At 56.1% G+C, this 14,411-nt stretch overlaps 4 protein-coding genes across 4 annotated transcripts; 3 read left to right on the top strand and 1 right to left on the bottom strand.

The window, feature by feature from the left end:
- Positions 1–4,368: 4,368 nt before the first annotated feature.
- CGCS363_v001828 (External alternative NADH-ubiquinone oxidoreductase) lies at positions 4,369–6,245 on the top strand (the record flags this gene model as incomplete). Its single annotated transcript, XM_036633677.1, has 3 exons — positions 4,369–4,741; positions 4,802–6,106; positions 6,172–6,245. The coding sequence occupies 3 exons, from the start codon at positions 4,369–4,371 to the stop codon at positions 6,243–6,245; spliced, it is 1,752 nt and encodes a 583-aa protein (XP_036502297.1).
- A 2,490-nt stretch (positions 6,246–8,735) lies between these two features.
- Positions 8,736–10,295, top strand: CGCS363_v001827 (Bypass of stop codon protein 6; the record flags this gene model as incomplete). Its single annotated transcript, XM_036633676.1, has 4 exons — positions 8,736–8,990; positions 9,047–9,061; positions 9,123–9,524; positions 9,579–10,295. 4 exons carry the CDS (start codon positions 8,736–8,738, stop codon positions 10,293–10,295), a joined length of 1,389 nt encoding a protein of 462 aa, XP_036502298.1.
- A 260-nt stretch (positions 10,296–10,555) lies between these two features.
- Positions 10,556–12,046, bottom strand: CGCS363_v001826 (uncharacterized protein; the record flags this gene model as incomplete). Its single annotated transcript, XM_036633675.1, has 1 exon — positions 10,556–12,046. The coding sequence occupies one exon, from the start codon at positions 12,044–12,046 to the stop codon at positions 10,556–10,558; it is 1,491 nt and encodes a 496-aa protein (XP_036502299.1).
- A 1,122-nt stretch (positions 12,047–13,168) lies between these two features.
- CGCS363_v001825 (uncharacterized protein) lies at positions 13,169–13,489 on the top strand (the record flags this gene model as incomplete). Its single annotated transcript, XM_036633674.1, has 1 exon — positions 13,169–13,489. The coding sequence occupies one exon, from the start codon at positions 13,169–13,171 to the stop codon at positions 13,487–13,489; it is 321 nt and encodes a 106-aa protein (XP_036502300.1).
- Between the last annotated feature and the right edge of the window lie 922 nt (positions 13,490–14,411).

The following is a 14,411-nucleotide window of genomic DNA, read 5'->3' as shown; positions in this document are numbered from 1 at the left end:
TGGTCTCGGCCTATGCTATACCCCCTCTCTCGCGCGCCAGACAAGCAAGGCCCTGAGCCGCACGGCCTCCTCCAAGTCTCCAACCCCCAAAACCTGACTCTCGTCACACTCTTCGCACACTTTTGCCGTCCTAACCGGCGGGCTCCCAAGACCCGTCATCGCCCCGTATGTGTCCCACGCTCTTTCTCTCTCTCTCACACGTTGTCTTCATCTCATCCTCGACCTCAACCATCACAAATTCTCCACACCCCTCCCATCCCCCCTTCCCTTCCTGGCTGCAACATCTCGCAAGAGTTGTCGCACCCAAGGAGGCAAATAAGCTCCCATCTTGGCATCTGGAAACCTGCACAGGCGATCTGAGCAACCCGCAACTCCGCCGCTCATTGGCTACTGTCTCCATTCGTTCAGAACTTCAGACAGAAGCTTGATCACCGCGCCAGCCTTGGCCGTCATAGCCGGAAGTGTTGGAGAACAAAGTTCCGTTCCACGTGAGCTTCTCGGCGAGTGAAGCGAAAGCAGTGAGAGAGAGGGGAACTCAGTCCTGTTCCTGCTCTGTGCCCTCACAGTTATCTATGTCTAATTCTCTGAACCATCTTGCTGGGCGCTTTAACCGACATTCTACAGCCTGCATTCCTGCAGCGTAATTGCATCGTGAAGCCATGGCGGCGGGCTTGGCGATATATATGAACCCGTACCAAGAGACCGGGAAACTTTGATGCGTCCAGGAAAGCCTTTCAATATATTGAATCAATATGCTCTGTTTGGGCCACTGTCGCGATGCCTTTTCCCGCGGCCGCATGCGCAGCGATGCGTCCCAAGCCGGGATCAACGCTCGCTTGACAAATCTTCCGCGGCTTGGCTACCACCAGTGCAGTACATCATCCGCCAAGCTCACGATCAACTACCAAGAACGCGGGAGGGCATCTTCCCACCCACCGCATGGGTGCAGATAGGCGAAATGAATGATGGAATATGTGTGCAACAAAGAATGGTCGTAATGCCACGAAACACCGGTGTTCTGGACTTTTCGGACGTGGACTTTTCGGACCCACGACCCGCGAGGCCGCCCGCGTTGACGTCCAGTCCCTCCCACCCCCGATGCGTGATCCCGGGAGCTTATGAGGGGCCTTTTAAGAGACACATTCAACTTGACGAACTAGTTGGATTCATCATCGACTTTTAGAGTGGCTCTTGACAGCGGGCGGGCTGGATGGGAAAGAGCTTCCCATGTGGGCACCATGTTTCCGCCACGACGCTCCCGTCGTCGCCGCCCGCGCGCGCCCATCTGCCGGCATAATCAAATTGCGGGCATAGCTTCTTTCTCGAGCAGCCGCACTGGGGCACTATCATGCAGCGTAAAGCAATGTGAATGACGGGTGAGCTGAGAATTGGCCCATTCTCGCCTTCGGAATTCTGAGGCAAGCGGGTAATTCTGAGGATGTCTGGCGATTGGGGGAAGAGGGGTTCGACATGATCAAGGTGAAGCCTGAACGGAAGTCGGCACTGCTGGATGACGACAAAACGTTTGATGCCCTTCGTAAACTTCTCACCTCTTGCCTCCTCTGCCCCCTTCTTCACACCGGCCGCGGGCTGCGATCAAACGCGGCGGTTGGCTGGCCGCTTCATCTGCTTTGCTCCGTCTGGATGGGATTCTGTTGCTTGCTTGCTTGGGTGAGGCGGCCTTTCTGGGAAGGATGGAAGGTCTTGGCTCCACTTTCTCTCCTGCGTGAGAGGCTCGTAGTCAGACACGACCCTGTTTCACATTTTCCACAACATCTCCCTCTACGGTCTACGGGCGTCGGTGGGTGTGTTACCCTCCATCCGTTGCGGCTACTGCTGGGCTCTCTCTGGCCGGGTTGAGTTTGCGGCGTTTCACAGTCTACTCGGAGGCCCGGCTTCGAGGGTGGGCGAAAAGAGTGTAGGCACAAGTGTTGAACACGAGAAATCTCGCGGCCGCGTTTCGTTTACAACGCCACGCTAGTACGCCCAGCTTCTTCGATCTCTTGGTACTGCGGGAGCAGGAGGGGACCTGCAGTTCGCGACAGTGAGGCTTGGCCCAAGGAAACTTTTCCCAAAAGGCGCCTGTTGCCGATGGAGCTGGTGTTGAGCCTCTGCCGCCCCAGACCCGTGTGGTCGGGTTTACCCCGAGCATGTGCTTGGGTTTCCTCCTCATCGGGGGAAACCCGTGATGGCATCGGTAAGTCAATGATGATGCCTATATTCCTGTCCTTCTTTTCCAGTCTCATCTCCAGATGACGGGCGGCGTCATGATGCCTTCAGAAGACACACGAATGCGAGTTTCGCCAAGTGTGCGCGCCAAGCAAGTTCCTTTGCACATCTGAAGGTTGGGTTTTAGTGCGCGCGAGGAAGAGAGGGTGTGAAAGGGAAATCGCGCGACGGCGCGATGGGAAGCCGAGGCAGCTGCAAGGTCGAAAACATCAGACCGAGGCCACCCACTGCGCAGCCACATGTCTGGAGTTATGGTGAACCGGTCTGAGGGTGCTTGCTGCTGCTGCTGCTGCTGAGATTTGGCCCTGGGACGGACGCAAAGACCGTGACTGGGCAGTTGGGGCAGTTCGATGACGGCCATAAATTGAGGGAAGGCCAAGGCTGTCTTTTGTACGAAAATGCGAGGCGGGCAGGGAAGCCAAAGTTTAATTGATGATTTGTGTCTCGCAAACTCCGAATTCGTTATCACCGACGGTGCCGACGGCCTCGGCGACGCTTTCGGGGAGAAGGAGGAATGTGGAACCCGACGGCCCGCTCAGGGCAGGTAACACCCCGGAGGCGGTGCCTCGTCTCGAGGCACCGGACTGGGGCAGCCAGAGGGGGCAGCGGTGCGAGACGCGGCGGAGGGAGACATTGAAGGGGGGGCAATTTCGGCCGGAGGGAGAGTGCACGTCTGCTCCATCCTCGGGGCATCGGCAAGTCATCGGGGTATGGGAGGGGCGCTCAATTTCGGGCAAGTGACTCCAAGCCCTACCAAAAGTATCCGTAGCGCCGTTGGGTCATCTTCATCTCCAAGAGCCGCGAGCCAAGGCGAGATCCATGATTCCACAAGCCCGAGATATGGTGGTCGCCTTTCGGAGGGGTTCGGAGAAGCGGCATAGGTCAGCGTTCTCTAGTCGCATATTTGGCCGGCTAAAGTGGCAGGCGGCTAGGTTATCTCATAGGAGTTTGCGGGATCTGAGGTGTCTTCACAAGCCATTGAGTTTCCGGAGGGAGGGAATGGCAGGTGATATTCATATGATTGATGTTTTGGCGTTGCATGTGCGCAAATGAAGTCTCGAAAGTAAATCAGCAGCAGCAGCGACGGGCGGCTCTGCAATGGAGTGGCTGGCGACAGAGATGAAGGTGGGGCCGCGTGAGCGGTATTAGTGACGATTGTGTGTAACGTAAAGTAATGATTAGGTATGTGTCGTGACAACAGCAGGGCCGCCGGGCGAGCAAATGCGCGGAAAAAGAGCGCAATGGAGATTCTGGGTCATCTGGGGTTAGTGTGTTCTATCACGACATCAGTCTTATTTTAGATTCCTGGTGAATGGCCCATTTGTACTCTGTGGAATTGCAGAGGATGCGGCGGACAGAGCGGCCCGTAGAAAGAAAAAAGTCAGTCGGACAAAACGCCGGGTTTCGGCCGGGGCTGGCGGCGGCGCTGGCGGACTGCTTTGCGCGGGGCTTCCTCTCTTAGACTCACTCACCTCAGCGTCGCTCCGTCCTTGGTAGTGAATTGGCGATGATGGATCAGGGTGAGTGAACCCCGATGGCCCACCAAAAAAACCACTATCCACATCGCGATGACTCTGATAGAGGAAAAAACAAGCGCTCCATTGGGGGAAGAGAGAGACGGGACGCGGCTGCAGTGTGCTGTGCGCGGGAATACTCCCCGCCAGCAACGGGATCCAAGGTGCCTGAGGTGCCCTGTATCCACGCAGTGGTTCCCCTGTAATTCGGCCAAGACCTTCCTTCTTGTCAGCGACAGCGCAGTCGACCACAGACTTCCGCGCCCAGTCGGCCCAATCACAGCCCCTCGTTTGCGTCCAAGCTTCCGTCGATACCAGCAGCGGAGCGCGCTATCTCTGACCTCACCCCCGTAGCACCTGAAATTTTCTGCAAGCTGCGAAAAAAATACCGCCGACTTGGGAGGGTCCAGCCGCCAGCTAAATCTCTCTTGCCAGGTGCGTCACACACACCAACGCACACAACCTGGGAAGCCGGTCATCCTTATCGTTGCCCTTCCCCTCCGGCTTCGTTCTTTTTTTCTTTCTTTCCCTTCCCCTTCTCTCCCATTGCATCGTCGCCTTCCTTACCCACTCCCCATTCTCCAAACGGTCACCGGGGACCTCCCTCCCATCGACAATTGAAGCAATGGCTTCGTCCGCCAGAGCCATGAGCTCCCTTCGCGCGGCCGCCCAGCTCGCCCCGAGAGCTCCGCGCAATGCTGCCAGCGCCGGTCGCAGAACCCTCACCACCGCCACAAGAACGGGCCTGCGCACCGTCGCCGCGAGGCCAGCTGCTGCAGCTGTTTCCAGGACCGTCGCGCGCCAGTTCCGCAGAGAGTACGCCGATGCCGCTCCCAAGAGGCCCGGCAAGATTCGCAAAACCTTCAGATGGGTCTGGCGCCTGACCTACCTCTCGACTCTCGGTCTCTTCGCCTACGTCGGATACGAAGTCTACGAGGACAGGCACTTTGAGGACCAGGTCGAGTTTGACCCCACAAAGAAGACTTTGGTTATCCTGGGTACATTCACTCGGCCCGCTCCTGTTATTGCGATATTTTGATATTGACTCTGCTCGCCAGGCACTGGCTGGGGATCCGTCTCCATGCTCAAGAAGCTCGACACGGAAAACTACAACGTCGTTGTTATCTCGCCCAGAAACTACTTCCTCTTCACCCCTCTGCTCCCCTCATGCACGACCGGCACCATTGAGCACCGCTCCATCATGGAGCCTATCCGAACCATCCTCCGCCACAAGAAGGCCGCCGTCAAGTTCTACGAAGCCGAGGCCACCTCTATCGACCCCGTCAAGAAGGTTGTCAAGGTCGTGGATAACTCGGAAATTAAGGGCTCCATGTCCGAGACCCAGGTCTCCTACGACATGCTGGTTGTCGGTGTCGGAGCTGAGAACGCCACTTTCGGTATCCCGGGTGTGCGCGAGAACTCTTGCTTCTTGAAGGAGATTGGCGACGCCCAGGCTATTCGCAAGAAGATCATGGACTGCGTCGAGACCGCCGCCTTCAAGGACCAGTCCGCCGAGGACATCAGCCGTCTCATGCACATGGTTGTTGTCGGTGGTGGACCCACCGGTGTCGAGTTCGCCGGTGAGCTTCAGGACTTCTTCGAGGAGGACATCAAGCGTCTGGTTCCCGAGATCGCCGACCGCTTCAAGGTCACCCTGATCGAGGCCCTCCCCAACGTCCTGCCGTCTTTCTCCAAGCAGCTTATTGAGTACACGGAGAAGACCTTTGAGGAGGAGAAGATCGACATCCTGACCAAGACCATGGTCAAGAAGGTCACCAACGAGACCGTTGAGGCCGTGGCCACTGGCCCTGACGGAAAGCAGCAGACTCTCACCATCCCCTACGGTCTCCTCGTCTGGGCTACTGGTAACGCTGTCCGCCCCATCGTCCGCGACCTCATTTCCAAGATCCCCGCTCAGAAGGACTCTCGCCGCGGTCTGGCCGTCAACGAGTACCTCGTTGTCCAGGGCGCCCGTGATATCTGGGCCATTGGTGACTGTGCCGTTGCTGGCTACGCTCCCACTGCCCAGGTCGCCGCTCAGGAGGGCAACTTCCTGGCTAAGCTCTTCAACAACATGGCCAGGACAGAGTCTCTGGAGGCCCGCGTTCAGGAGCTCAGCGCGAACCTGAACGTCAAGCCTGGCAACGCTGCCGAGGTCGCCAAGGAGATTGAGGCCCACGAGCGCCAGCTCCGTCGCATCAAGGACATCAAGCCCTTCCATTACTCTCACCAGGGTTCTCTGGCCTACATCGGCAGCGAGAAGGCTGTCGCCGATGTCAGCTGGTGGAACGGCAACATTGCTAGCGGTGGTAGCATGACCTACCTCTTCTGGCGCTCCGCTTACCTTTCCATGTGCTTTAGCAGTAAGTCCCATTCAGTCCCATCATCACATCCCTGATCGAGAATGCGAAAGGCTAACAACGCTCAGCTCGCAACCGTCTCCTGGTCATCAACGACTGGCTGAAGTCCAAGGTCTTTGGCCGTGACATTTCCCGAGAATAAGTACGAGGATCAGTTAGGTCGTTCTAGGCGTTTACGATTGTTTACTGCCTCATTTGGCACTGGGACTTGAAACTTGTTCATTTTTCTTTGTTTTCTGTGTAACTGTCTCTCTTCGCTTCTTTTGTGTATGGTGCCGGAGCGAAACGATAGATCGATCGGCTTAATGGCTGGCGTGGAACGATAGACTGGGTAGACTGGACACACACGATCATCCCCCCAAGAAGGGGGGGGAAACATATGACTACCCTGTATGAGTTGTCGCAATAACACCTGTACAATGCTGCTCCCAAGATTCTCGGTAACGCTCGATGAGTGCGAATTGAATAATGACCACACAAGCATGGATCTAGCTCGTGAGCTCGACGTCAATTCGGAAACTGGCGGCACTTCAACTCCACCGTGGTCCTGTAAGTGAGTAAGAGCCTCGGCATGTTGCCAGCGTAGACGCCGAGGTATCTCCAGCACGTCGTCACCTCGGCCCCCACGGAGCTTCTCGGGATGCCAAAGTGCAATCCGCAGCACAGCATCAGGATGGACGTCCCGCTGCTGTGCCTTGGCATATATATAACGAGCAGGGACACTCGTACCTTTGACGGCCGGGCATCTGGTCTACTGACGCACTTCCCGGGTAAGGTGCCGTTGAGCAGCGGGACGGGCCGAAGCTCATGCAGTGCCGAAGACTGTTGAGACGGGACGCCGGAAGGAGCCCTCTGCTCTGGGAAGGATCCCTGCCTTGGAGGATTTGCTTGATCCGGGAGCTTGGGTCGGTAGTGGCTGGGGATAGTGGTACCATCAGGCGCTGCATGGTGTGGTCGGGCTACCGGAAGGGGATGATTGACACGATGGGGCGCCCTTGCGTGGGCTGCCTTCGTTTCTGGGGTTCCATTCTGGTGACTTGGCTTCGCTTCGGCCACTTTGATGCTCTAGTTCCGCTCGTGTGCTCTCCATGTCGTGTCGTCCACGGACCGTTTTTGTCATTACCTGCATGTGGGTGTTACTTGGATGCACTTACCGAGTTTGATATCATAAGCTATCCGGAGACGGGGTTGCCCCTTATTCTCCCGTACTGGCGCAATTGCATTGGTTTTTATTGGCTCTCGGCCCTGCCCTCGTATTTTATCCTTTCTCATGGCTCGTCGTTATTCTATCCCAGAGCTTCTGTCCGACTCACTGCTCTTGTTGCCGGAATTCGTCGTGTTGCAAGCAGCGCAAGACATGATGAGCATGCCAACATTGAAAAGAAGAAGAGACACCATAATTATACGAGAAAAGCCTCAAACTGTCTAGAACTGAAACCGCGCGGCTTGAAAGACGCAGCTTGTAAAGACTTCGCTGCAGATTTTCACAACGGGGGCGTTTTTCTTGCCTTTTGCGAATGACATATCTCGGATAGCCTTCTCTGTGAGAGACTGCAACCCGAAGAAACGGCAAGGGCCAAAAAGCTTTGTCGTAGGGCTGAATTTTGATTTCTATAGTCGTGTAGTTTGATTTCGAACCTCTTCTGTTTTTTCTTTTCTTTTTTTGCACTTGTAAACTAACGATTGTTAATGAACTTGATCGCAAACTTAATAGACCCTTCAAAAATCCCCCAAAACTTGGCAAAAGCTTGCATCTTCCGCTCATTACATTCCGCCCAAAGATCGTCTCGGCCTTTCGGTAACACCGGGTCTCCTCAATCTCGTGGGCAAACGGCGAGCCACCGACAACAAACCGGCGCGGAATGTCGTTCGCAAAGGGCGGGGCAGCGGAGCCTAGCGGAGCTGCCCACCGCCGGAACTGCCCATGCACTCGAGTTGGCAGATGCTCCCAATCCGGATACAGATCCCCCAATTGCCCAAGCGGGATTTGGCTTCCGGTTCTCTGGGGCCAGGTCGCCCCGCAAAAGTCCAGACCCGGAGATTTGCCGGCCAAATGAGAGGGCGTCAACGCCGCGCCGGTGACTCGGCCCAGCTCAACCGCGTGCATAAATCTTCTGCCGCTCACACGGGTTACCGGCGGATCGACCTACCTAAAGTTGACCTCGTGGTTCTTTCTTTGCTTTTCGTTCTTGGGTCGGTCGGGCGCGCGATCCGATTGACTCATGTCGGCCACCCGAATTGCATCACCGCTCCGCCTACAGCGAAATGTATTCCGTGCTAGGGGTGTGAGAGATCCCAGCTGGTGGCTCCCGTAAGCTGGGGAAACCGGGGTGCAGTGCAGGAGGAGCTTTTCGCAGAGCCTCCTGGAGATGTCCCACCTGCTCGCTGTTGCATGTATTATTACATACACACCGTCCAGATAGATCCAATTGCGTACATCGTTTGCTAGATTTTCTCCCCCCGTCGGTCCTACGTCAAGTACCGTATAAAACCTGCCTCCCCCCATCCCGTCCAGGAGCTTGGTCCAATCTCAACCCATTGACGCAAGAATCCGAGCCAGACTCTTGGCCAACTTCCCATTGAACGCAATTCCCCTCGACCGTGCCCCCGCGCCATCGTCGGCGTTGAAGAAATGGCGGCCACATCGTCCACCTCGACAGTCCAGCTGCAACAGCTGAACCGTCCTCCCACCCCCAAGAACGCCACGCTCCTCAACTCCGAAGGCCACCGCCTGGGCTCGAACGAAGATGTCACCGGCGGTCTCCCGGCGCCGACGACAACGGCCACCGTCACCCAGAAATGGAACTATCCCAGGGCCAACGCGAACAGGGTGCTCTCGTGCTTCTGGAGTCTCTTCGTCTCGGGCGCAAATGATGCCGCCTATGGTGTAAGTCACCTCTCGTCTCTCATCTCACAGTTCAAACCACTAACACACACTCCCAGGCCTTGATCCCCTACGTGAGTGCTCACTCTAATCTCATCTTCATCTCACCAAGCTCAACCTAACCCCCGTCAAAAGCTCGAATCATACTACAAACTCTCCTACGTCGTCGTCTCGCTGGTCTTCCTCTCCCCCTTCGTGGGCTACGTCCTCTCCGCGCTGCTCAACAACTGGATCCACCTCAAGGTCGGCCAGCGCGGCATCGCCGTCATCGCTTCCTCATGCCACATCGCCGCCTACGTCGTCATCTCCCAGCACCCGCCCTACCCGGCCCTCGTCGTTGTATACATCCTCGCGGGCTTCGGCAACGGCATCTCCGACGCCGCCTGGAACGCCTACATCGGCAACATGGACCGCGCCAACGAGGTCCTCGGCTTCCTGCACGCCTTCTACGGCGCCGGCGGCGTCATGAGCCCGCTCATCGCCACGACCATGATCGACAAGGGGAAGCTCGGCTGGTGGACGTTCTACTACGTCCTAGTATGTTTCACTCTCTCTATCTCTATCCCGCCCAACACTAATAATCGCACACAGCTCGGCATGGCCGTCATCGAGCTCGTCTGGTGCACCTCCGCCTTCTGGACCCAAACCGGCGCCGTCTACCGCGAGACCATCGCCCAAGCAAACGCCTCCTCCCCCAACGGCGGCAGCGGCAACAGCACCATGCGCGCCACCCTCTTCAAGCGCCCATACGCCCGCGTCTCCTGGCTCTGCGCCGTCTTCCTCCTCGCCTACGTCGGCGTCGAGGTCTCCCTCGGCGGCTGGATCGTGCAATTCATGATCCAGGTCCGCAAGGCCAACCCCTTCGACTCGGGCATGACCTCCGTCGGTTTCTGGCTCGGCATCACCCTCGGCCGCGCCCTGCTCGGCTTCGTCACGCCCAAGCTCGGCGTCAAGCTCGCCGTCGCCATCTACATCCCCGTCGCCATGGGGCTGGAGCTGCTCTTCTGGCTCGTCCCGCAGTTCTACGTGTCCGCCGTCGCCGTCGCGCTGCAGGGCTTCTTCCTGGGTCCGTTCTTCCCGGCTGTCGTGGTCGCGGCGACGAAGCTGCTGCCGCGGCACCTGCATGTGAGCACCATCGGGTTCGCGGCGGCGTTTGGAGGTAGCGGCGCGGCGATTCTGCCGTTTGCGGTCGGTGTGTTGGCGCAGGCGAAGGGTGTGCAGGTCTTGCAGCCCATTATCCTGGCGTGTTTGGGGGTCATGCTTGGGCTGTGGCTTTGCCTGCCTAGGATTGGGCATAAGGAGGAATAAGAGAGAAAGAGATAGTGGAGGAGAGGTGGTGCAGTATGTTGGAATAGTGTCACGATGTTTCCGGTCTAATAGCAACTTCACATCAAAAGAGAATTTTAGCAATACCAAATCATCCTGATTGACTTGTTCGGACGAGGACCGTCTTGCTACACCGATGTGCTATTTGCGTCCTTCCGTGCCTGTCCATTGTTCATCATTACCAATCTGCAACATGCCTGCTCAAAGCCAAAACCCCAAGCCAAAGAATTTCATCCTCTCGATCAAATCTGGAACACCTGGTTCAGGTCGCGACGCGGCTCCTCGACCGAGTCCTTCTCCGTCGCATCGGCAGTGCGGCGAAGAGCACGGGTGCGCATCTCCTCCGAGTCCTTCTTCATGATGTTGTCAGTCGCACTGGGAACGCTGAGGCGGCTGTTCTTCTTGGCTCGGTAGACATCCTTTGCAACCTCCCATCGGTTCACGTCGGCTTTCTTCTCATTAGCTTGCTTGAGGGCGGCCTCGAGGGCGGCGATCTGAACGTCCTTGATGGCGTTCTTGTCCTGGAGCTTCTTGACCTCGAGCTTACCGTTGGCGTCGTCCGCGACCGCAGACCGGTTCGCGGCTTCCTGCAGCTGGTGGAGTTGAGAAGCGTAATCAGCGGCGCGAGCCGTCTCGGCCTCAAGCTTGTTCTCGACAGTGCGAACGTGCTCCTCAACGCCCTTCTTCGCATTGGCGACCTTCTCGAGCATCTTCTCAATAATGCGCACGTACTCCTCAGTCTCCTTCTGCTCGGCGAGCTCGTTCTTGAGGTTCTGGGTCTCCTCTTTAGCCTCCTGCAGCTCGGATTGAGCAGTTTCGAGATGCTCCAGAGCTTCGTTCTTGTCGGACTCGAGACGACGGTACTCATCTTGGAGATCATCCATCTGGTCTCGGACTTCGCGGACCTCTGCCTCTGCCTGCTCAATCTGGCATTCGAATCCTCCCTCATTTACGTCATGGTGTAGGTTTCCAAGAAAGTACTCCCATTCCTGGCTCTGGCCCTCGAAGTCCTCCTTGAGAGTCGTGTGCTGCTCTTGAAGGGTCTCATACTCGTTCTTCAGAGCCTGATTGTCATTCTTGAGAGTAGTGTGCTCTCCTTTGAGCTTCTGGTATTCACGGTCGTTGGTGAGCAGAACCTGAACGGTGGCCTGAGAGGCGGTAAGCTCGGTCTTCAACTGAGCATTCTGACCCAGGAGGGCTTCATGCTGGGTGCGCAGGTTGTTGTGCGACGCCTGGAGTCTGATATTCGTATTGGTGACGGTGAGGAGCTCGGTATAGTACCGGTCGCGCTGCCGCTTCAAGTCGTCACACTGCTGCTGCAAGTCGTCGCGGACACCAGCAAAGTTGTCAAGCTGGGCCTGGAGCTGGTCGCGCTCGGTGATGGTGTTGGCCAGCTGTCTCTCAGACTCGGCAGCGGCAGACTTGAAGTCGAAGGCCACGTCCGATCCAAGCTTCAGGACGGTGACGCGATGCTTCTCAATCTCCACGTGGACGCGGCGTCTCTTGTGGTCGTTTCCCTCGTCGTTGGCTCCATTACCATTGTCTCCAGCATTGGCATTACCGTCGATGTTCTGGTGGACAATGGCCTGAGTACCGGCAGGGTTGTTGTTGACGTTATCGTTCTTGCCAGGGGCAGTCCAAGTAAGGGTCAGAGAGTCTGCACCCGGGTTGTTTCTAAAGGCGAACTCGCTGTCGCCGCAGCGGAAGGAGAAGGGATGGTTCACACCGTCCATCTTGACGATCTCCAAGGCGTTCTTTCCAAGAAGATCCAAGAAGCAGGTGGGATGTGTGTTTTGTGCAAGACAAAAAGAAAACTGCCAAGAGTTCTCTTTTGTTCTCTTTTCGCGGGGAAGGCGATGACTTCGAGGGAACAATCAGACAGTGAAAGGGGGGAGAAGGTGTGTTTGAGAGCGTACCTTGTGTTTGTGAAGATGTGTTGCGGAAGGAAGAAAGAGGATTGTTTTTCTCCCGGGTGAGGTGTTGTGAAGGGAAGGGAAGGTGGTAAACAGAAAGGTGAGAGAAGACCTCGTTCAAAAAAGATTTTGTGGGCAGGCGGTTGAGGGTGTGGGAGGTAGGCGAGGTAGGAGGCAGGTGTAAGAGGAAGGCGCACCTCTGGGTTGTTCTTTCCCTCGAGGTAGGTTGAGATTTTCTGTCTCCCAGTGATTCACTCACCCATTGGCCTCGATCATGTCAGACTTTTCCAACCCAAGGAAGGAGGTTGCGATTGTTGCGACGCGGCTATCCTTCGAAGGCCTTTTACCTACCCCTGAACTTGCTAATCCCTTCGCCACCAAGTAAAAGTAACCCAGAAGCTTTCCCCGTAGATAATGATCATGTAGAGATTAAGAATGCAGGTCAAATTAGTTATACCTACTTGCCAAGTAAGAAAAGACGGCCATCTTTACATTGATCAATCCAGATAACTTGCCGCTATGGAATGTGACCCCCATCATGAACTAGCAACACCATGTTGGCAATCCGTGATATGATGATACTAAGTTGCAATTGGCTGCTAAGATGCCTACCTTGAAGACAAGATGACAGCCGAAACTTGAAATATTATCCAAGCAATTGTACTGGCAGCACAAGACCTTCAATTTGAGACGTGTGTGGCAAATGTAATGCTCTCCTTTCCCCCATCTCGTCACTCGAGCCAAGCTCTCAACCCAGTCTCTCATGATAGGACAGACACATAATCACAGCATCGCAACTTTGGACTAAGCCTTTCTATGCGCATATACGCGACGACACTCCCATTGATCGTCCAGTCATCTATGTCTAGTCTTGCAACAGACACATCTCCGCGAGCGTTAGGCACACGATCACAGCAAAGTTGCGTGCCGATCCAAAAACAAATGTGGACAATATCACCGCAGTATCACGTCGTCGACAGCATCACTAAGCTGACAAAGATTGCCCGCGAAGGCAGGTTTCCGATAACGGACTCCGATACACAGTACAGCTTCACGAATACGTTGACCACACTCAAGCTCAAAGACAGCACTCACCGGCCGCCTACCGAAATCGACGTCTGCATCCTTTCCCGACTTCAGACGCCAGGCCCGAGCACCAGGACAGCTGTCAGCCCCAAGGCCCAGACCGTACCTACCCCGCGCGCGGGAAGAAAGTCGATGGAACATCCGGGTCGGAGGCACACACGCGCACACACACAATGACAAAGTCTGAGGATACGCGGATGGGCGTCTAGAACAACTTTTCGTCCAGAAAACCACCACACTGCTTCTAAAGGGCGGACGACGATGACGATGGGGCCGCACGAAAGATCGTAAGGCGTACTAGAACGGGACAACGTTCCGGGAGCTCGGATGAAGCCAATGATTCTGGCGAGGATCGTCCGCATTTTGGGTTCGTCCGCCTCTCTGCTGCCTTCCCATATAAAGGCACACATTCCATACCTTTAAGTTGGCGGTTTGGAGGGCCAGATGGTTCCATAAGCATGGCAAGTTCCGGCTTCACGACCTTCCTGCGGAACCCAGCCCAATGTTTGCAGAAGTTTTCGGCGAAAGATCGGATTGCTGATGACTGATGATGAAGAATCACTGAGAAGGGGAGGAGCGGGGGGGGGGGGGGGGGCGGGCATCTTATGATTTTGGGTTGTCGAGCTGATCTTTCTCCCTCCAAACTCACCCGGAGCCTAGGCAATTACTCTCGGGAAGTATCTCTTATTCCGTGGATGGGGAGAAAAGGGAGCGTGATTCCAGGGGATTGAAGGATGATGTGGAGGCGCCACGCAGCCCTCTTCTCGGCCGAGCGAACTGTAGTTCGGATCCTAATGTGAGTCTGGCGTAAGATGGAGGACGGGCGTCAGATCGGAAGGACTCTCTAGCGTGGAAGTTTATCTAGGTCTTGGGGATTGGGGGTGGAGGAAGGAAGGATTTTGTCTCCTTTTCACGCAAGTGACGGACACACGACGGACAGCGACGGTTAGGTCGAGTCTTTGCCCGTTGCGGAAAGGGCCGGCGAAGTTAAGCAGCGCCGTTTAAGGTTCGGCTGGGAGACGGCGTGACGTTGGCGAACCAGTGTGAGAGGATCGTGCGCTTGTTGGCCGGCGGGAGAGGAACGGCGATCGGGGTTTCG

The sequence above is a fragment of the Colletotrichum siamense genome (assembly GCF_013390195.1).
Source record: "Colletotrichum siamense strain Cg363 chromosome Unknown KSG_Cg363_contig01, whole genome shotgun sequence".
Classification (NCBI taxonomy): domain Eukaryota; kingdom Fungi; phylum Ascomycota; class Sordariomycetes; order Glomerellales; family Glomerellaceae; genus Colletotrichum; species Colletotrichum siamense.
Note: the sequence above shows the minus strand (reverse complement) of the source record. Positions and strands in the feature narration are given on the sequence as shown.